At 46.6% G+C, this 20,924-nt stretch overlaps 1 protein-coding gene across 1 annotated transcript in view; it reads left to right on the top strand.

Annotated features, from left to right (window-relative positions):
* The window catches only part of LOC144142822 (uncharacterized), a gene marked incomplete at its 5' end in the record, with an annotated part of 41,583 nt that overhangs the window by 8,937 nt on the left and 11,722 nt on the right, over window positions 1-20,924 (top strand). The window contains 3 exon segments of the mRNA XM_077674599.1: window positions 6,359-6,571; window positions 12,266-12,289; window positions 13,974-14,132. Coding sequence (XP_077530725.1) covers window positions 6,359-6,571; window positions 12,266-12,289; window positions 13,974-14,132 — 396 coding nt within the window.

The following is a 20,924-nucleotide window of genomic DNA, read 5'->3' as shown; positions in this document are numbered from 1 at the left end:
GGCCGGACGGATTTTTTCACGCAAAGCCAGGAATGCTCGTGATGGACAGCATGCGGGCGCACATCACCGATGCCACCAAGAAAAAGATAAGTGCGAAGAACTGCATTCCAGTTATCATACCCGGCGGTATGACAAAAATGCTTCAGCCTCTCGACATTTCTGTAAACCGCAGTTTTAAGGCGGTCCTGCGGCGTTTGTAGGAGGCCTGGATGACCGAGGGCGAGCATAGCTTCACAAAAACGGGGCGCATGAGGCGCGCAGACTATGGAGAAGTGGCTGAATGGGTTAGCGAAGCGTGGAACTCGATTTCTCCAAGAACGATCATCGCAGGGTTTCGCAAGGCCGGGTTGATCTCGCACGCGGCTGGTACTGGTCGAGAGCTGGATACCACCAGCGAGTCGGAAGACGACAGTGATGCGCCAGCGGAATTTCAACCTGAAGTAGCTGCACTGTTTGTCAGCAATTCGGAGGAAGACGGTTTTGATGGGTTCGAGTAAACGGCGTCAGGTATGCTTCCATTACCTTTGAGTGAATAAAGTAGTTCTAAAAAATGTTGTCTACATGGTTGGAGGCACTTGCAAGCCGGTCTTGGTCTAACTTTGCCCAGTGCTAGCATGGGATGCAGGCATGGCGGCGGCAGCGTTTTTTTCGCGTTTTCTCGCAGCCGGATACTGAATCAGCTTAATAAATTAACGAGTGCGCCTAGTATACCGGTGCGTCTTATACACTGGTGCGACTTATATATGTTTTTTTTTTTTTTTTTTTTCGGTAAATCTGCCGTTTTGGGGGGGATGCGACTTATACAAAGGTGCGACCTATAGACCGGAAAATACGTTAGTTTATTTGAGCGCAGTTTACACTAAATGTGGTGTCTGTACGATTCTAACGAGGCAATCTTTGGAACAAACCAAACTTGTGTCTTGTCTGCATGGCCCCTTTGAACACATTGGAGATTGCATTTTATACACACGTTTGGCTCGCAGCTCAAGTTGAAGTGCCGAGATGTTTTCTTATGGCCGCCAATGTTCTAGTTCTAGCTTTCCCTTGCTGCTTTTATGCGCTCAGTGCAGCACATATGTGTGGAGGGGCTGTGTGCGATTCGCACTAGTATTGGTGTTGGCTTAACATGCGGTTCATGCAATCAACATTCTAATTGCGGGCATATTGTAGTGACTAGTTTTGCCTGCATATAAAGATCTACAAAAAGACAAAGCAATAATGTGCCACCGGACACTTTTTAATGTTTGGTGGAAGTTTCTATTAAAGGGACCCAGAAAAGCTTTGTGAGGGTGGCAATCAAATGCATTCAGGTGGTAAAACACATAACGGGGGATTTTCGAGCCAAGTGTGAGCCCCATACGTTGTACGGATGATTTGTAAACAATTTTTGAAGATAGCCTTTCTCAGCCGATGAGCGCGACGCCGCAGCGAGCCGATCGCGGCTGACGCAACGGGGGTCGCGGCTGACGCGACTGCGATCGCGGCTGATGCAACGGCGAGGTGCCCTTGATTCGCCCGATCGTCGGCCACCGGCAACGTCACTGCCATTGGCTTCCGGCTGCTCTTCCTCCTTCCTGTGCGATCCCGAGGCAACGGCGGGTCCACAGCGATTGACGCGTGCCTAGGCGCAGGAATGTAGCTAGCGCAGAACGGAAGTCGAGCGTCGCGATGTCACATGGCTATTCTCAGTGTTTCCAGCTGCTTTGAAAGAAGCAGAGAGGGAGGAGGAATCGATGGGCAAGGGTGGAGAGGTGCATTTAATTGCTTCTGGCGCAGCTAATACTGAATGTAGATCAATAATTCCAATGGCATTGCATCGCTATGTTGGTGCTACGCGACAATACAGGCCTTTTGTAACTTTTACAAAAGGCTTTTCTTGGTCCCTTTAATAAATATGGGCCTGTGGTGTTAGTTTACAAAGGGTGTATGGCTTATCTCCGTAGTGCTCACAATTCAATAATTATCATGAATATTTTAGTACTGGTACCATTATTGTTGTGTTTATAGCATTTTCATGAAACTGGCTTGCAGTTCTTTGTTGAGTTATTTCATATATGCTGTCATTCAAGTGACAGGTATCTCACATGGCTTACAAGGAGGTACAGTCGAATCTGGATATAACGAAGTAGTGCTTTCCGGGAAAAACTTCGTTTTATCGCGAACTTCGTTGCATTGGGATTTTTGCCTTTCAGTGACACAAATAATGTCATCATGAAGATACTGATTTTACAAATAATTTTAGACGAAACTATTACAAACCGACCGGCGAGGGTTGTATAGTGAAGTTATTTCGAAATCTTGACAGCTGGTTCTGCCTCGAAATGCGCACCCTGCTAGAGCGACTACACCGGGGCGGGCGCATATGAATCACTGAATAGAAAAACGAAACTCAGTGAAACTCAGCGGCAGTCCTCTAATGCGTCAAGCAACACTGGAACCGGTCACGTGCTTGTGCGGGCTGATGGGAATGGGACGCGTGGGTCCCCACAAAATGGTGGAACTCAGTTTGTCAGCGCTGAGGCTTTGTGAAGTGTGCGCGCTCGGGCGGTAAATTGGTACCGGCCGTCGGCTGCCTGATTACCAATGGGTCACTTAGTGTGCTGCGCTAGCTCTGCAGTACGAATTTGGTGCTTATTGGTATTGCGTGATGTCTGCAACTTCACCAAAAGTTATGTTCAAAGCAGTGCCGGCGGTTAACCTGCCAAGTGCTAGCGCGGTGCAAGAGAAGCATTGCAGTTGTTAATTCTTGAAATAAAAAGCTGCGTGTCAGGAGTGACCAGGTCGAAATATCTGGTAAGTTTCTGCGAGCTCTTGCTGAAAGGCTGATCGTTACATGAGCAATCGCTAAAAGCTAAACTTATCAACTGTTCTTCGAGGAACTGTGCTGAACTATAAATTTTTTTCCATTGTTTTACTAAAAGGTAACGAAGTCTCACTGCAGCTTTTGGAGTCTCGTGTAACACTCGTCGGTAGTGAAGCAATACCAAACATGGCCCCTGCAAAACCGTTCGTCTAGGGCGCCGCGGACGGATTTTTTTCTGCGTGTGCCGTCTGTAAATCTTAAAACAATTTTTTATAAACAGTAATATTTGTACCTAAAATGTAGTGGGCTCTGCATTTGAATTCTGTGCTCGCAGAAACTTCGTTGCATCGAAACTGTGCCTTAAAACTACTTCGTTAAATCGAGGGTAAAAACACATGCACCTTAATAGGAACAAGAAACTCAAACGTAAAATATTCGTTGTATCGCGAACTTTGTTATATCGAGGTTCGTTATATCGAGGTTAGACTGTACTGCATTCGGAACCCCTGTAAAAAACTTTTTCTTTTTGTCCCATAGTTGCCCCAAATTAATGCTTTCAGCCCCTGAATGTTGTATTTAATGCCATGAACTGCTCCTAATCAAGGCTCCCCGGCCTGGAAATCTAGGTTTCTCTCCCCTAAACCCTCTTCGAAATCCTGTTTGAACTGTCCCACCCCTGTATTGCCCAAAATGTGGCAAATTGGATAGTGTTTTTAATTAAATGAACCAAAATTGGCTTGAAGTTGAAGATAAACATGCGAGAACATCCTGAGCAAACTTTGCAAACATTCGAAAGCAAATATTAAACACGTCATGAAGAGACTTTGAATATGTTGTGTTGTGTGGATATTCGGAACTGTGGATCTTTGATAAACAAACCATGCATAGCCGTTTCGTTGGACAGTATCTGCAAATAGGTAAAAAAAAATGCCGTTATGGTTTCACCCAGGCTATCCTCCTCAAGTCAGGAATCGACGTCATGTTAAAAAGAAATCAATCATAGCTCACCCTTATCTGCATGACATGTCGGTATAGAGCGAGCTCGCAGAGGGTCAGATACAGCTACAACATCGGTGCCATGATGAAATTCACCCACAACTGAACGGGCGATGTCTGATCTCTGATATGACTGATCAACATGGCCGAACTCCCAGCCAACAATGCGAGTGAGTGACAGGCAGAAGTAACCATGTTTAAAGTAAACAGGGTATTTGTAAACTGTTTACAATGTTTCGCACGTCTAAACTGTTTCTCTGCTAGCCGGTATTGCTCAAGCTTGCCAAAGGCTGTCTCACATAGCTTCTACCTAATGATCGAGATAAATAACCGAAGGCTTAACTCTTTCATTGTGGCGGAAAAATGGCCGATTTTGAGGTCTTCCACAAAACTTTTTTTTTCTGATGAACTACTGGACACATTTAGCATTGCTATGCATGAAATTGTAGCTTATGGATTGCTCTTTCAAGACATAACACATAACAGCAATTTTGTGAAAGGTACAATTATTTACAGTTTACTGGTCAGATAAGCAAAAAAAATACACAAAAAGTATACACACAATGTATATACCTAGGCAATTGTACCGAGTAAAAATTATTTTAGGAATTCTAAGATATAAAAGTTGTTCCTACATTCCTAAGCTATGGTTTAATATATACATCAACGCTGTACACCAAGTTTTGGATTTTTGCGGGCCCGTCAACCTAGCGGCCCTGACACCCCGGGAAGCCACTCAAGAGTAAGCCGGTCTCTCTAAAATGTGCATCAAAGCATACTTGTTTGTGTTTTCACGCCAAATCCTTATCGCTGCAGTGGTAAACAACAAGAAAAAAAAATCCAGTGCTCTTGAGAAGCGGCGCATGTCGCTTCGCAATGCTAATCTGACATGAGCGCCAGGCTATCTTGAAGGTGATAACGCGATACGGCGTGGCGCACTTGGCAAAATATCCTTGTGGCACGTTGTCCAAACCCTACACATGAAGTCGTCAAATATTAGGCACGTTTTGTTGTTTACAAATGTGCGAAGTCAAAAATGAACCTTACCTGGCAGGACCTGTCGAAGTCTGAGGTCGTTGAATGGGAGTGTCTTCATCAGAACTGACGAATCCACATCGTTACTGGAGTAACGATGCTGCTGGTAGCGAATCCACTGCTGCTGGGGTGGCGAAAAATCAGCAGCAGCTGCTGAGGAAGTCCCTGCCACAGCTGTGCTCATTTGCAGAGCGCGCCGGGAAGTGGACGCCATTTTCGAAAAATCAGCAGCAGCTGCTGAGGAAGTCCCTGCCACAGCTGTGCTCATTTGCAGAGCGCGCCGGGAAGTGGACGCCATTTTCACGCAACTCACCGCTATCGCGGGTTCAAATTTCATTCTCGGCACTGTCTGCGCACGCAAAATGTCAACAAAAGATAATAAAATTGAAGAGGGAGTCGCCAATAAATATGCCAGATGGTGTTAGTTGTCCCCAAGATGTCGTTTTTAGCTTTTGCTGGATGCTTGAAATCATCGGAACTCAGTGTCCGGTGGCCTATTAGGCCGTAAGGACCGAGTTAAAATGGGAATTTACTACATAAGCACGTTTATTTAAAAAACTTCGAGTAGTTGGAAATTAAAACCAACCTTTCTTTTACTGTTCAGGGGCAGAAATAACGAGCGAGAATCAGGGATACAGCACGTGGTGGAGGCCCACCACCACGTAGTTTGATTGCTTTCCTGCAATAAACAATGCTATTATAACGTTTTACCAATTGGATGTGCTCTCCTATGGCTTACTGTAGAAGCACTCAACAGTTGGCTGGCTCTGGGTAGATTAGAATTTTCAAAAACAAACCGGAGCTGCAAACATGGAGCGACTTTTATACCGTAGTTCTCACTCATGTGCGCTCTTTACGCTTTTGGCCAAGTGGGTGAAGTGTTTGACTTCAGTGCAGGTCGGCCCGGCAGCCGCAAGTTCGAATCACGTGCAGAACCCCCCCCCCTCCCCTCTCTTCCCCTTCTTTTTTTTTCTCCCTCAAGTGGCTCTGTGCCGTTTGATATGAAAAACGTAAGCTTCCAAAGAGAATTTGGCAAAATAACGTGAACTTCAGCATGGAAACTCAGTACAAACTGTACGAACAGCCAGTAGGTCCGAGTTCTGCTCTAGTTCAGCTACAATGGTTGCCAGACAACAGAAGCTTTCGCGCCGCTGGTCACCGGGATAAAAAAACTGTTTATGGCAACCAATAAAGGATGCATTATTTTTAAAGTATTGGGTTTACAGCTTTACGAAATAATAGTATGCATAAAGAACGTTTAACTCTTGAAAATGTTCCTAAAATGATGTCACTACTATAGTTGGGCTGCCGACCGATGATATCACATGGTTGCTTACAGACACAATGAATTATGAAACTATTTTGGATTTATGTTCTTAGAAGGTTGTTCAATCAGATAAAATCCAGAAAAGGCAAATGCATTTTCCCTTCACGACCCCTGTAAGTAGAAAAATGCTGAGCAGGATCCATGATGTGCTGTGATTGGGCCGAGGTGTGAGAGGTTCTTCTTGCCCTGCTGCGCAGGCGAGCGAGGCGGCGGTGCCCTCCCCCTCGTCCCCGTGCGCCCCCTCGCCGTGCTTGGTGCCTGAGGGGACGTCGCTGTCCCTGTACCACCAGCTGCAGCTGATGCGCGCCCAGATGGAGCACCAGGCCCAGCAGGCCCAGTCGGCTGTCAGCCAGGCACGCCACCTGCGCGACCAGCTCACCGCAGAGGCCACCGCCCGCTCAGAGGCCATGGTGGGCGCAGCATTCACGCGCACCGTTGCTTCCAGCATAGCTCTCTGCCTGCATGTAGCAGAGCAGCGCTGCAGCCGAGTTGAAGGGGGGAACTGAAGTTACCTTGCTTCTCTAACCTTTGCTTCATTGCAATCATAAGCCAAGTGTACCACCAGTACTCTGGCAGTTAAAACTGCTTTGTTACGCCCATTTGATAGCTGTTGTGTTGTAAAAAGTTTGAGCCATTTTTTAGGTGTTGCGGGGTCATGCGTGCCGAGGAATGTGACACGGGGGGCTTATTACTGTAAAACCTTCTGATTAAGGGTAGTGGCTAAATTTTGCAAATATTGAGACCACAGTTTGGGGCTCGTAGAGGAGTTCAGCAGTCATGCGCGCAGTGTGCGCACAGCATGGCTGCAAATTTGATTCAAAACTGCCCCTTCAAAACAAAAGGAATTTTTAAAGGCAAAATCCTTACATGGCCCATTCTTTGGAAATACAGCGTCAGTGTTGTCTGTGTGGCTATGGTGGTGAGGTAGATCCTCGTTACAAGAGACAGTTACAAGAGGCGCTCTGTTAATAAGGGAAACTTTTTTGGGTCCCTAGAGTGAATTCTTCCCTATTTAGAAGAGGCACGATGAAAGGGGAACCTTATATGAAGGACCTTGTGGAAAATCGCCCTGAAGATGAAGCTTGGGCCTGCACCCAAGAGACCGCAGAGGTTCCAGAAAATTTTGAGGAGTTTGTGTTTGCAGATGTGGACCTTGTGTGTTTGAGGAGCCGACAGATCATGCGATCCTTGCACAAGTAAATGGTGCCCTAGTGCAGTGGTTCTCAAATGGGGGTCCGCAGACCCCCTAGCCATTTCTAGGATCCGCAAAACCCTCACCCGCTTTTTTTTTTTTTTTTTTTTGTACATTTTTTGGAGTTTAGTTCGGCCGTGACTCATTTGGAGTTCCGGGACCTGCTCCCGGAACTGCCGCAGCGATCCGCAATCCGCACAAGGTCGTCTCGATCACCTCCTTTCCCTCTTCCCCACACCTTCCCGAACCAGGTGTCTCGGTGCCCCGCAGCCGCATTATCATATCGCCATTTTCGCCTGGCATCAGTGGCTGTGCCGTGCAGTCTCACCCGGTTGGCCTAGGTCGCGAAGCTACGTGTTCGTCTGAGTCGCGTAGCCATGTCCAAGTTACGTGGCTACAAAGAAAGTTATCTGAAGTTTGGCTTTGTCAATATCGGCGGCAAACCGCAATGCGTTTTGTGCGGTGAAGTACTCGCTCTAAGCTCCATGGTGCCGACGAAGTTGACACGCCACCTGTTTCACGCTCCAGTTGTGTTAATTTACCTACGTACACACCCCCCCCCCCCCCCCCTCCCTGCAAAACGCAGGACGTTCCTGCAAACACGCAGGAACTTTTTTTTTTTTTTTTGCAAGGGGTCCCCCATCACTTTCACCAGTCCACAAGGGGTCCCCGACACATCCATGGCTGAGAACCACTGCCCTAGTGGATTAACGATTGGAGGAGAAAGTTTACCTACAAAAGTTGGGAAGGAAGCTAACACAATCTGCAGTCCCTAAAACTACTGTGAATGACTTCTTAAAGGAGCCATGAAGACAAAATACAAGTTGGGTTTATTAGAAAGACTGCTTAGTCCCGATAACAATGATACCGATATCATCGCAATCTTCGAACAAATAACGGAGATATTAAAGAAGACGTGTGAAGCAGTAGCGACCCCCTAGCCAATTTCCCGCAACTTTTCTATGACGTCACGGAACCTTGTTTGTGCGATTGGCGGCCGCCTAACTGACCTGCCGCGACGACACATGACTGGACGTCTGTAATGGGGCCTCTAGTTCCAGTTGACCGCATCACTTGAATGCTAACGTGCAGTTAGCGCAGTGAAAATTACGTTTTATTGTTGGCCCGTATGACGTCATTCTTGCTCATAACACGTCACTGTGGCGCGAAATTTGAAAGTTTTTAAATACTTCTTGCTTTTTTTTCGTTAAAAAACATCTTTTGTGGCTGCAATGGAGCTGAGTGAGATACTGAATCCTAGTTCTTTTAAATTAAACGAAGTTGTATTTTCTCTTCATGGCTCCTTTAAGCCATAGTGAGAATTTTCTTGTCGACCTGTCTGAATACACTTTGATATTGATTTATAACAAAGTGGTCATGTTCGACTCCACGCTGTTTTTAGAATTTTTGTTTACAAGAGACATGTTTCCTGGCTCCCTTGAGTGTCTCTTGTAACAAGGTTTTACTGTATTGAAAATCTAATTGGCTGAGATAACAGCACACCCACCCAAAATTCTGCTAGTATGCACTGCCCTGATGTCCCCATTGGCTGCGACGCGACATGCGGCTGCGAATGCAGGTGTGCGGCTGCTTGATTCCTATTGGGCACGCGACGGCCCGACATTAGGCTTAACATCGTCAACCGGTACTCCCAGCTTGACGCCCTATGAGATTGACATTGCTTAGCACATTGTTGAGCTGAGTATCAAGGTTGCCTAAGGTTAAGGCTGAATCTAGGCCTAACTGCATACTTACTGAGGTGGAGTGGCCAGTGATGATGGCAGCTGCTGTCAAAACCTTATGGACAATTCGCAAGTTCCCATTTGGCTGCGAAGTCAACGCACCCACCCACAATGCTCTCACACACTCACTCAAGGTAATTGGCTAGGAAGACCTATAACACACGTAAGGAATCTTGAGCATCTCTCTGAATTTTTTGTCCTCACACAGGAATGTTATACAGTGAAAGCATCTGAGTGATGTGAAGGCAGGGACAGTGTACACAAGGTACGTACCAAGCCTTGAGAGGAGGTTGCGTTCTCGCCGACTTTGGACCTAACTTTTAGGAGGCGACCACCCCCACGCCCCACCACACCAGGCTCCACCCCACTAGGCCAAGGATGCTACTGCTGAAAGCAAAACTCTTCTAGCTCAAAAGCATTCCAAAATCCAACCTTGAGTGCTGCAGGCAAGCATGGCTAGGTGCAGCCATGGAGCTATAGCCTCCCAAGAGGTTTCCTTTGGAGTCTGCCAAAACCCGCAGAAAACCCTTGCGAATAATTTCTTGACTGATCCGTGAGGCATTTGCTTGGTGATGGCAGTAAGGCTGCATCTACGTAGGCCAGGTTTGACTTCAGAGTCAGCGTTACTGCATGAGATGGTCTGCTGTTACCTGTGCAGCTAACAGTAGTGAAAGTTCTGGTAGGGCTGGAATTCTACTGTCAAGATGTAAAATTTTATCATGCTCCTTAAGTTTGTGGATTTTTCAGATTGCAAAATTTCATTAATTAATTAAGGTGCATCAAAATAAAGGCTTTCATATAATTTATATTTTTGAGCATTTGGGGATTCAGATGTTTTGAGCGTGGAATTTATAAATTTCTTTTGTCTTAAATTCTACATGGTTGCTTCTAGCTTTCTTGGTTTGGTTTTGCAATTCACTGATGAATGTGCAGCGAGGTGAAAGTTGCTGATCTTTTCGCGCCTGAGACATATTAATAAGCACAGTTTGTGATTGGCCGCTGCTCTTGCAAGGTTTCTTTCCCGACAAAAACTACATGATAATTAGGGCATGCGCTAATCAAAGCTCTCCTTTGATATTTTACGAGCAGAACGCTTTGTTAATTATGTCACCATTTTTTAGCTGTCAGTGCCAAGAATTTCTACCCCGGTGGCAGAGAAATCAAATATGGCTGGTAGCAACGCGATGTTACACTTTTCACGGTACATAACTTTACAGTGGAACCCCAATAATACAACTTTCAAGGGACCGCAAGAAAGCGTCGTACGACCAGGGTGTCGTACAACCGAGGTGCGGGTAAATGCTGGCCTAGTAGATGGTCTTACGCAACAGGTGGGCTAAGAACTCATTTAAAATATTATATTTAGAGCATTCTCGCATGATTTGTGAACCTTTAGCTGCAATACTGAGTAAAAAAAATGAAGCGCCCATGTTGTGTCGTCCTCTCCTTCACGGCGTCCGAGCTAGCCCACCAGCCATGGTGCCGTCCGGCACTATTCATAGCCCGCCAGCCCCACGCCTTGCGTGAGCGAGATAAGGCCGACGTGGTTGAGCTAATTGAGAGAGGAAAAAGCGGGTGTGAAACTGCCAAGGCTAAGCGAAAGGAACAATGGTACAAGGCGGAGATGAAAAAAAAAACAGCATTCCCGTACAGGGTGGAGACACCCTTTGAATGGTCCTGTGCCGTCACTATCGGGTCAAAGTGCTCAACATACAGCTATTTTCCTTTCCCACTAGACCCAGCAAAGTGAAATAGATAAGATAATTCAAACTTCACGAGTAAACTGTGTTGCAGCAAAATTATAGTGTGGTCTTGCTACAGTGAGTTGTTGCGGCGGCCAGCGATTGACCCAAAATAGCGGTGCCAATGTATACGTGTCTCGGCCCTTTCGGCGGGCACGCGTGAATGGAAGCACCCTAGCAAAGAAGCGAGCACAGTGACAACGTGGCTTTGAAAGACTGATAAGCAGAGAGCAGAGATATAGGTTGAGAGAGCGTCGTGAAAGGAAGAAACATGGATCAAGCGGGCGGGGAAAGCGGGTGTTCAGTCATTGCCATGGGGTTGCGTCGTATGTATTTTCGCATTCGTCGGTGGCTCGATGGGAGCTTCAAATTCACGGTCCGCCTGCCACCTGAACTTGACTTCTCGCGGTTGGCGCGTTGGCGTACTGCTGCCACGTGGGGCCATTGAAGGTTAACTTGCGCTCACGAGTACTCACCTGCTTGCTTGTGTCGGTTGAGTGAGTGGTCTTCCCGCTTGCGCACCTTCGCACATCAAGCAGCGTCAAACAGGGGTTCAAAATAAAGCGAGGTGGGGACGAGGCGGTGAAGCGGTGTAAAATATGGGAAAAGCGGTAGTTTATCCGCGCCAGGTTCCGTCATATGAAATGGACCACGTGCACCCAGGCGTCATATTATCAGGGTTTTTAATGTATTGTTTCTATGGGGAGTTTGTCGGGACCGCAGTGGTCCGTCATAAGCAGCGGGACGTCGTAAGTCCGGGGGACGTATCAGCGGGGTTCCTTTGTATCTGGAGCAAAATATTGGTGGCAGTTCTTGCATGGAAACAACATTAAAAAATGCACTGCTTGCCGCGCGCATTCTGAGGCTGCTTTGAGTGGCTGCCGGCATTGGCATGCCCGCTTCTATTCCTTCTCCTTCCTACGTCATATTCGGCCACCAGTAATGGCTGTCTTTTTTTCTTTTTTTTCCCCCTAGGCTTTGCTGGCTGACAGATGGCCGATTTTCTCACATGCAGCACAAATGGCATCTCACACACATCTGTGTCAGTGTGAGACTGTGCACAACCCTTGCAGATGCTAGGTGATGGACAAAATTTTGTCATGTGGCCTAAAGTACTCCCATTCTCGCTGTCTGTGGCTGTGTGGTCTGACAGGACTTGGGAGGGAAGCTGGGTACGCGTAATATGTTAATTTCGCACTGAAGTGCATGCGTCGTCTGCAGCCATCATTGAAATATTTCCGCTTATTGTAAAAAGTAAAAATGAACCCCCGAGTGCGCTTGCTGTTACGAAAGGGCCGAACAGGATGAGATAAGAGCTGACCCTGTGGCACGAGCGAGAGGTGAGCTCCTGGCAACCTGGCAGCTATCTGCAAGTGATTAGCTTGGTAGACGTGGCTTGCTGTACACAGTTTACTCTTTTTTTTGCAGCAACCCTCCTCCCCCGGTAAGCAGGTAAGCATGCTGCTTGCACGCTATTCAAAAAAAGATAGACTGATACCTTCGCTGTCTGGATAAAAGCCACATAGTTCGGTATTTTTTTACGTTAATAAAAGCCTGGGATACATGGTGAGTAGTGTAGGTAGTATGCTAGGATTTTTTTTTTTTGTCGCGTTTTGCTAACTTGTGCATTAGTCTTTAACTTCTCTGAGCTGGAGGCAGGTTTTTTTATGTGGTGCATCGCTTATCTCTAGTTCCCTCTTAGTTTCTCTTGTCAGTTATGCTTTATTCATGGGGGCATAAGTTTTTTTCTTTTTTTTTTAATTTGTCTAGGGTCTTTTTGTTAGGTGTAAAGTGAAGGCAAACTTTTACTGATTGGTGCAAAAGGTTCCACTCCTGTCTGCCATCCCTGCAGAAGGAAGGCTGGCTGGGAGGGGCTTCGGTTGTCTCATCGCAATGTATTTCGGTGTGACCGTTGTGATGGGATACATAGCAGCATTTAAAATGCAAAGGTTTGCGAGGTGGCATGTTGGAGCCCTTGAAGCAGGGGTGGAAGAGCTGCGCCATTTGCACCATTCAGCGCCAAACGTGTTTACCTACGCCATCCTGCACTGAAGTGCCCCTATTGCGCCAAGCTCGTTTATCAGTGCCGTCCTGCGCTGCATTGCCCGAATTTAGCCGCAAAATACGACTGCCATGAAGCCTCGTGCCCGAAAACTTCGCAAAAAGATTGTGTTTTCGGTACGTGGTTATAATTTCGGTTTCGTCAAGTCTTGAGCAGCTATGGAAGTTGAAATTTGCTTATTTTTAAGACCGCAGGCGCCTTCTCCACCTTCACTTTGGATTTATTTGTGTTGCATTTGCACGGTTTTGTTTGCTGGTGTCGGCTGCTGTGCCACAATCAATAGAAAATGACCAAAACTCAGTGAAATGCTTTGCGGCACACCGCAAACAGATAGAAAACAAGAATATTCGTATGAAAGGTTATAAGGTTGTAGTTTATTCAAGATGAAGTTCATTTGAGTCCACAATTTCTGATCACCATAGCTGTGTACTGAACAAACGAGGTCTTGGACCCTTTGCCCTCGCTTGTTAATTCATTTCGCCATTGTGGGGAGGTAATTACTCATTCTCACATGGGAATTTCGGGGTTAGCTTTGCTTATGTAGAGGATGGTCAAGCATTAAACATGCTTTTTAACATGTCCTCATTACTTAGTCTATGCCGTACATTCGTGAACTCTCGCAACCCTGTGGCGTGCGAAGACAAAGCTTGTTCTGCTTCGCACGCACTGAAACTGCTGTTCAATTGAAAAATGCCAGCAAACGCCGCACTTGCTGGGGCCGAAGGTAGATAATTCCGCATATTGTAAATTTCCAGATATAGTACAAGAACTGCATTCCTGTTTCAGAGTAAGTTCTGGTGCACGGTAAAAAGCCTAATATACGATACAAATAGATTGAACTTAATTGGCAGGGGGCTCCGGCAGGGCAGCCTGTGCCAGTCCCCTGCCAAACGACCTGTCCCTCTGCTCCAAACATGCTCCAGAAGGCCTTTCTGACGGCTCCAAGCCTGCTACAGAAGGCAATTTTGCCTGCTCCCAGGACTGCTCCCAAACCCATATGTACCCTAGCTGCGCCCCTGTTGAAGAAGTGTTTCTCCCCCCTCCCCTCCGCCTCCCCCCACTGTGTGCGTGCAGTCGCAGAACCAGCAGCTGATTGTGCACAACCGGGAACTCCTGCAGCACATCCACCTGCTGGTGAAGCACATCCAGGAGCTGGAGAAGAAAGTCAACCGCCTCGAGGGCAAGGGCGACCACCTGCTGCAGCAGCCCGACCTCTCCCCGTCCCCGCTCCAGGTGACCTTTTCCCACCTTCCTCCCAGACACTCAGACACTGGGGGGGCCACTGTCCCCCCAGCCACTGTTTGAAAGTACGAAAGCTTTGCTAGCATATCGCTGCATGCGTTTGTATTCTGCCTGTCAGAAAGGCATGAAAGAAGGCGGTAAACATCTTGAACAAAAACTTCTGCCAATCTTTACAGGCGAGGTTCATAAATACTTGGAATTCACTTTCTTTAATTTAGACAGGGCTTCTCATTACTGATCGTGCCACACTCTCTGCCCCCCCCCCCCCCCCCCCCCCCCCCCCCCTTTTTTTTTTTTTTTTTTTTTTTTTTTTTTTTTGTTGCCTTCAGTCCCCCGTCAGTTTGTGCCATGGGGAGGAAGCAGAAGCTTTAGCTCAAGGCCCACTTGAGGGCCCCATTGAAAGTACACTGTGAGGCTACAGTAAGCACGCTTGGTACTGAAGGTGAAGCACTGCAAAGGAGGGCAAGACAGCCGGAGGAGACGTGCACAAGCGCTGCCCTTGTTTTGTCTCGTGGGTGCGGCTCGGTCCTTGAGTCCTGCTTGCTTTGCCAGCACCCTTGAGGCTTTCGACCATGTTAAAGCCCCTGAGGCATTTAAATTCACAAGAGTGGAGGAGTAGCCTGCACATACCACCTTCGCTCCTAATAAAAAAAGAGCTTGTGTGTCTGACTAGGTAATCCAACAAGCTGTTTTCTCTTTTTTGTTCTCTCGTCCTTATGCCTCAATTTTTATGCTGTGTTTGACGGGTATTTCTGGTTCCACATCACTGGCATCAACTCCGCAGGCAAAGAAGTTTGACACAATCTGACGCCGTGGAATCTTTGTAGACTCGTTCACAAACATTCCAGATGATGTAATCATAAGGTGGCGCTGATGCAGCCGGGATGCGCATTACTGTTTTCATAATTTGCTTACACTATTTCTGGAATGCAGAAGGTCGGCACTGGCTGTCATTTCCAGGGGTCCAAGTACCCATCGGTTACTTGCGCCAGCGTGCAAGCGCCCATTTGCCTTGTTTCTGTTCTATGTAGGTGGCTTTTCATTTGTATCAAAAATTTTCCATTTTCTCATTTGTCTTTGCTATTGGCTGGCGGTTTTAATGAGTACAACCTCTGAGCAAGGTTCAGTCATAAGGCACATTACTTGATCACGGAAGTTGCAAATTAAGATAAATAAGAACGAAAATGGTGATTCCTTAACCTATGGCTTCGAAAAAGAAACCCAAATTCAGTGATATGAATCAAAATAGGTTGATCCAAGAAAAAAAAATTGTGATGTGGACATTTGTACACATGGCGCTCCTCATCAGTAAAGCATGTCAGTGAGCATTAGCACAATTTCAGGTACTTGACTTGTCAGTAGGATTCAAAAGGGTATTTTCAATGCCTCTAAGATTGATTGCTTTGACGGTGCGACTTTTTGATGTGAATTCGGAGAAGCAATTTTTTGCGGCACTTAGGCCAAGGTAAGCTATGCATTTGTGCAAACTACGAGTTTGCGGCAGCAAACTCGAGACTTCAAAACACTGCCTGTGTTCCGACACCTTCGAGGGAAGTTAGCACTTATGTGAATGGGCCAGTGGTTCATTTCGTCAAACCTTGTGAAATTCATTGGACATGCGATTTCCGGACAGGCTTTGGAGAGGTCGTGTTTGGTCTTCCCCTCTTGGGTGGCGCAGCCCTGTTGCTGGAATACTAGGTACCTGCATTGTCTGATTGAAATGCCATGACGTCTTTCACGTCTTTTTTGGGAGTCCCTCAGAATTCGCATCTCGTATGTATTCCAGCCAGCTTCCCATCAGCAATTGTGGCCGAAAGAGCTTAAGCCGGCGTCGTTTATGCTTTTGCTGACTTAGTACCATATTTATTCGAATATAAGGCGGTCACGATTATAAGGCGAGGGGGGAGTTGAAGGACCCAAGAAAAAGAAAAAAAGTTTGCACACTAATATAAGGCGAAATAAAGAAAGAAAAAAGGCAACTAAATTCCTTACCTTTGAGCAAAGCAGACACCAAGTATTCACGAACTATCTGCACACAACGACATTTATTCGGAGTGAGACAGAAGTGCAACTTCGAAACTCTTCAGAGGTGGTGGTATCCGAATCTTCCTTGTCACTTGGGCACTCAAAGAGGTCATCGTCCTCGGCGCCGTCAAGAGCATTTGAAATGCAGCACTTGCGGAACGATGCCGCAACCATGGCTTCGGCGATCGCTGCCCAAGCGTCGACCACACACTGGGCGAGCATAGACGGGGACGCCCGCTTCAGATGTCCCGGCGGCGTCAGGGCCACAGTGTCAGACGCCATCCATTCGTTGTACAGCCGTCTGACGTGTGCCCTAAAGGGCTTGTTAAGGCAAACGTCAAGCGGCTGTAGTTGACTCGTCATGCCCCCCAGAATGACGACCAGCTCCGTGTGGTTGTCCATGAGCTTCTTCTTCACACCTTCCGTGAGGTGCCCGCGGAAGCCGTCGAACACCAGCATTGACCTCCGGGCGAGCAGTGCCCCTGGTCTCCGCACCACACCGACTTTATCCAGTCAAGAAAAAGCTCTTCTGTCATCCACCCTTTCTCCTGTCAACGAATGTGGACGTTCTGCGGGAACACCTCGTTCTTTGGCAGTCTTTCTGTTCAGGATGATGAAGGGGGGCAACTTCCACCCATCGGCGGTGCAGGCTAACATCACGGTTATCCGAGCCTTCTTGTTGCCTGTAGGGCGCAGGCTCACTTGGCGATCACCTTTTTGGTGAATGGTCTGGGCCGACGGCATGTAAAAAAAATCGGAGTTTTCGTCGGCATTGCCAATCTGCCCAAGTAGGAAGTCGTGGTCGCGTCGCAGGCTGATAACATATCTTTGAAAGGAACTTAGTTTTTCTTCATAGTCTCCTGGCAACTTCTGCATCACGGAGGTCCGCCTTCGCAACGAAAGCTCGCCCCTCTTCATGTACTTCTGCACCCAGCCCCGGCTGGCTTTGAACTTGAGAGTGGGAATGCCATGCTCTCTCGCGATTTTGCGCGCCTTCATCTGCACGATGTCGGTAGTAACGGCCAAACCGCGGCCTCTTCTCTCTTTGTTGAAGTCCGTAAGCACTTTTTCCACTTCGGGAAACGCTCCCTTTCGTGGGCCACGGAAAGCCTTCCTCGTCGCGGCGCATGCTAAGAACGACGTCTTCTGTTTGCGCCAACGACTCACGTTCTCGGGAATGTCAAACTTTCGACCCGCCACGCAGTTTCCAGTGACTTCCGCCTCTGCTATGACTTTCCTCTTGAAGGCTGCATTGTAGTGGCAACGACGACTCGCCATTGCGCTGGTCGCGTGAAACAAGCACAGAGAAAGAAAATCTTGCAGCAGGGACTCCGAGAGCTCTAACAAAAAATGCAAAATGGCGTCCCGACTTGTTTACAAGCTTTGCGGCTACTACTGGCTTGGAGTGGCTACTGCTGGCTCAGCTCGTTGACATGGTCGAAGGCGTCTGCTGCCATGGCCTCTGCTGTATCGTGAACTATTCAATACCCTTGCAGTTGCCGAAACTCCATAATTACTATCTGCAACCTGCGTTTGTGTAAAATTTTATGCGTTTTATTCTGAAATCTCTTTGTTGCATTTGCAACAGTGTTGTTGGGCTCTTTTGCATGCTTGGAAATAGCTGGATGGTGGAAACCAAAACTGTCACACCAGAATCGGCATACAGTAAAACCTCGTTACAAGAGACACTGTTACAAGAGACACTTGGTTATAAGAGACATTTGAATGAAGATGGCTTGGTTGATTTTCCTATGTTCACCATGTTAGCAACATTGCTTACAAGAGACCTTGGTTACAAGAGACACATTTTTTGGTTCCCTTGAGTGTCTCTTGTAACGAGGTTTTACTGTATTGGGATACTGAGCTTCGAATATAAGGCGGGGTATGACTTTGAGGCCACACATTTTGGAAAAAAACCTCGCCTTATATTCGAATAAATACAAAGTGGTCTCTTATAACTATAACAGATACAGTACTCGCATAAATTCAGTAACACAAGTTAGCTCTTTCAGCCCTGATTTTTTTATTTCAAGCAAAACAATGTTTTTTGTGTGGTTTCTTAAAATTTGGGGTCCCATAAGGCCACAAACAAAAAATAGAGCTGGTAGTGCAAGTAATAACTGATTTATTAATGGGGCAATTAATTTAGACATCTGGAAATCAAGAATTTTGTGTTGAGCAGAAACATTGTTTTTGCATGTTTGCCTAAACATTGGGACAGCATGAGCCTACAAACAAAAAATGAGCTTCATAGTGAACGTATTAAGATTTACAAGCTTGGGAGTAAAGCTAGAACCTCTGCTTTTTTTTTTTTTTTTTTTCAGCTTAATGTCGAAATTTCGTCTTCACTGGAGCTTCTTCTGCTTTGCGGCGCCCAGCTTTGCTAAAACTAAACTGTGATGTCTATCGCAACAGGCATTATAGAAGACGAATTTCCCAGAAAACGAGCAGTTTTGGTTTTGTTTTATATGCACTAGAGTAACTTGTTATGTCATGACGTCAATTGACACCGCCTGGGCCGAAAGGGTTGGATAAAAATGAAATTCAAAGGCAAGCTGATCCAGCCAGACAGCGTTGAGGTGGCATGTGTACAATTGCACATGCACGTTTTTTTCTCCGTGGCCTAGTGCCGACTTGTACAGGAATCACAAAACTTCTAATTTGCGACAAGCCAAAACCTTATGTGCTAAGCTGCTATGAACAAGATTTTTTTTTAATTTAAACGTTATCACCACTAAAAATAGAGAGTCGCAATGCACTCACATGCCATGTAGGCGTCCATGTTTCGGCTTCAGGTTTGGTGCGAAAACAAAAGATAGCGCTAATTGTCCACTTAGAAGGCATGCGGCAGTGCGCATGTGAAGTACCATTCCATTTGAAGCAAAGGAGCTCGCGCATCGTCGCGCCAAAATAAATGTGTCCAATTGTACACACTGCCGCTGAAGGGGATATACTAGACATGCTTGCGTGGAATTTTATTTTGGCATTCTTGGTTCATTTTGCTCACATGGCTTTATCCCAGTGAACTGTTTTTAGAAGTACATATATATGAGTAGTGTACGTAGACTGCTTATGAAGTATGTCTTGGGAGCTGCGACAATCTGCTTTTATAAGTAGACCAGAACTTTAGGCAAAATGCCTATTTTCTTCAGGAGTTTGTATCAAGCCATATAAGCACAAACGAAGGGAGTGAAAAACATTATTGTGCCGATATGTGCCTGTTTTGAGGTTCATGCCTATATGGGCTATTTAGCACCTAAGCATGCCTTTTTTGGGAATATATGCCTTCTTTGGGTTTTTGGAGTCCACGTTTCGCTCATACTGTTTCTGCTTCAGAACCCACAACTCGGCGTTTGTCACACACTGTTTGTGAGCAGAATCCACACGCTGTTTCAGAACCATGCTCGAACCGCTGCCGCCTCGACCTGACATTACCCTACAAACTATAACTAGGCCTCCGGAGGCCTGGACGCAGTGACACTGAAGCTGCGTCGCTGCCGGGTGAGCTTGGTATCGCCCTTGTTCACACAAGATCTTTCGTTCTATGTTCTTCTGTCACGCTGTGTCCACGGATCAACAGCAAAAACATCAAAAACATGCCACATTCATTGCTAACACGTAAAAAACAAGCAAAGAAGAGAATGAATGTGACACAAGTGCACACGTGCCACCCAATCAAAGGTACCTTCCAGGAAAAAAAAACACGGGAACATCTTGCGCACGAAAGCTTCAAGGTGATGCCACAAACAAGTGCACAGCCAGCCGCCAATCACGGGAACACCGCTGGCTGGCAAGGTGCAGCACGTGTATCCCGGAGAAAGAGTACGAGACAGAAGTTACAGAAAAAGCTACTGGGCAGCCTGGTCAGGCAGCAGTCGTCTGCCGTGCCGAGTAACTTTAATGGTGTTTGCGACCTAGCTCTATGGGTAAGTTGCCAGCAATCTTGCGTGCTGTCTAATGTTGTTAGTCGGTATACAGTGCATAGTTAATGAAAGGTGCATGTTGCTCCCACCAGCTTTGCTGCTCATCCACTCCGGCAGGACTCAGTTTTTTTTTTTAATCGAGAATTATTGCATTTCACTGTACTATCCATGGGATTCATTGGTGTTGGGAAGAGCCAAGAAGGTCATCCTGTTCTGTCAATGAATAAATAGCTGCAGTCAAGAAAGCATCCTTCAAGGTGCATTCGCATCTTAAGGAGCAGTTACTTATTCTTTCTCTTCCACCACTGCCAGTATCATTGCCCTCTGGGGAATTCAACTAAGGGCAGAAAACTGCTGTGTACAACAAACGCTTCATTGTTATTAACACTGCTTTCAGAAGACAGGAGCGTCGCAGCCCAGACATTCTACACGCATCTATACTTGATCACGACTTGACACATTCGTGAGCTCATTTCACATTCTTAGTAGAAAGCATTTAGCAACTGGAAGCCTCGGTGCTACTCTGACTGAAAATTCTCAGCTAATTTTGTAGCTCCGGTACTGTTCTGCACTTGACGAGCTGCAAACACAGCTGTCTCAAAGCTGAAATCAGTCTTGGACAGCATTCCCGGATTCTGTGGGCTGAGAAACCAGCAATAGTTGTGAGCGGCAAACATCCTTACATTCCAGATGCTATGAGATCATCGAGCGTTCCAAAGTGCAAGCAAACTCCGCCAACATCAGTGGGCGTTTAGCATTCCTTTTTCACACAAGAATATCGACTGAAAGGAGGCGCAACTTCCAGCCATAAAACATTAAGATGGCACTGGTTTTT

This window comes from Haemaphysalis longicornis, unplaced genomic scaffold, assembly GCF_048455015.1.
Source record: "Haemaphysalis longicornis isolate Haplotype H1 unplaced genomic scaffold, Haemaphysalis longicornis Haplotype H1 scaffold_1, whole genome shotgun sequence".
Taxonomy (NCBI): domain Eukaryota; kingdom Metazoa; phylum Arthropoda; class Arachnida; order Ixodida; family Ixodidae; genus Haemaphysalis; species Haemaphysalis longicornis.
Note: the sequence above shows the minus strand (reverse complement) of the source record. Positions and strands in the feature narration are given on the sequence as shown.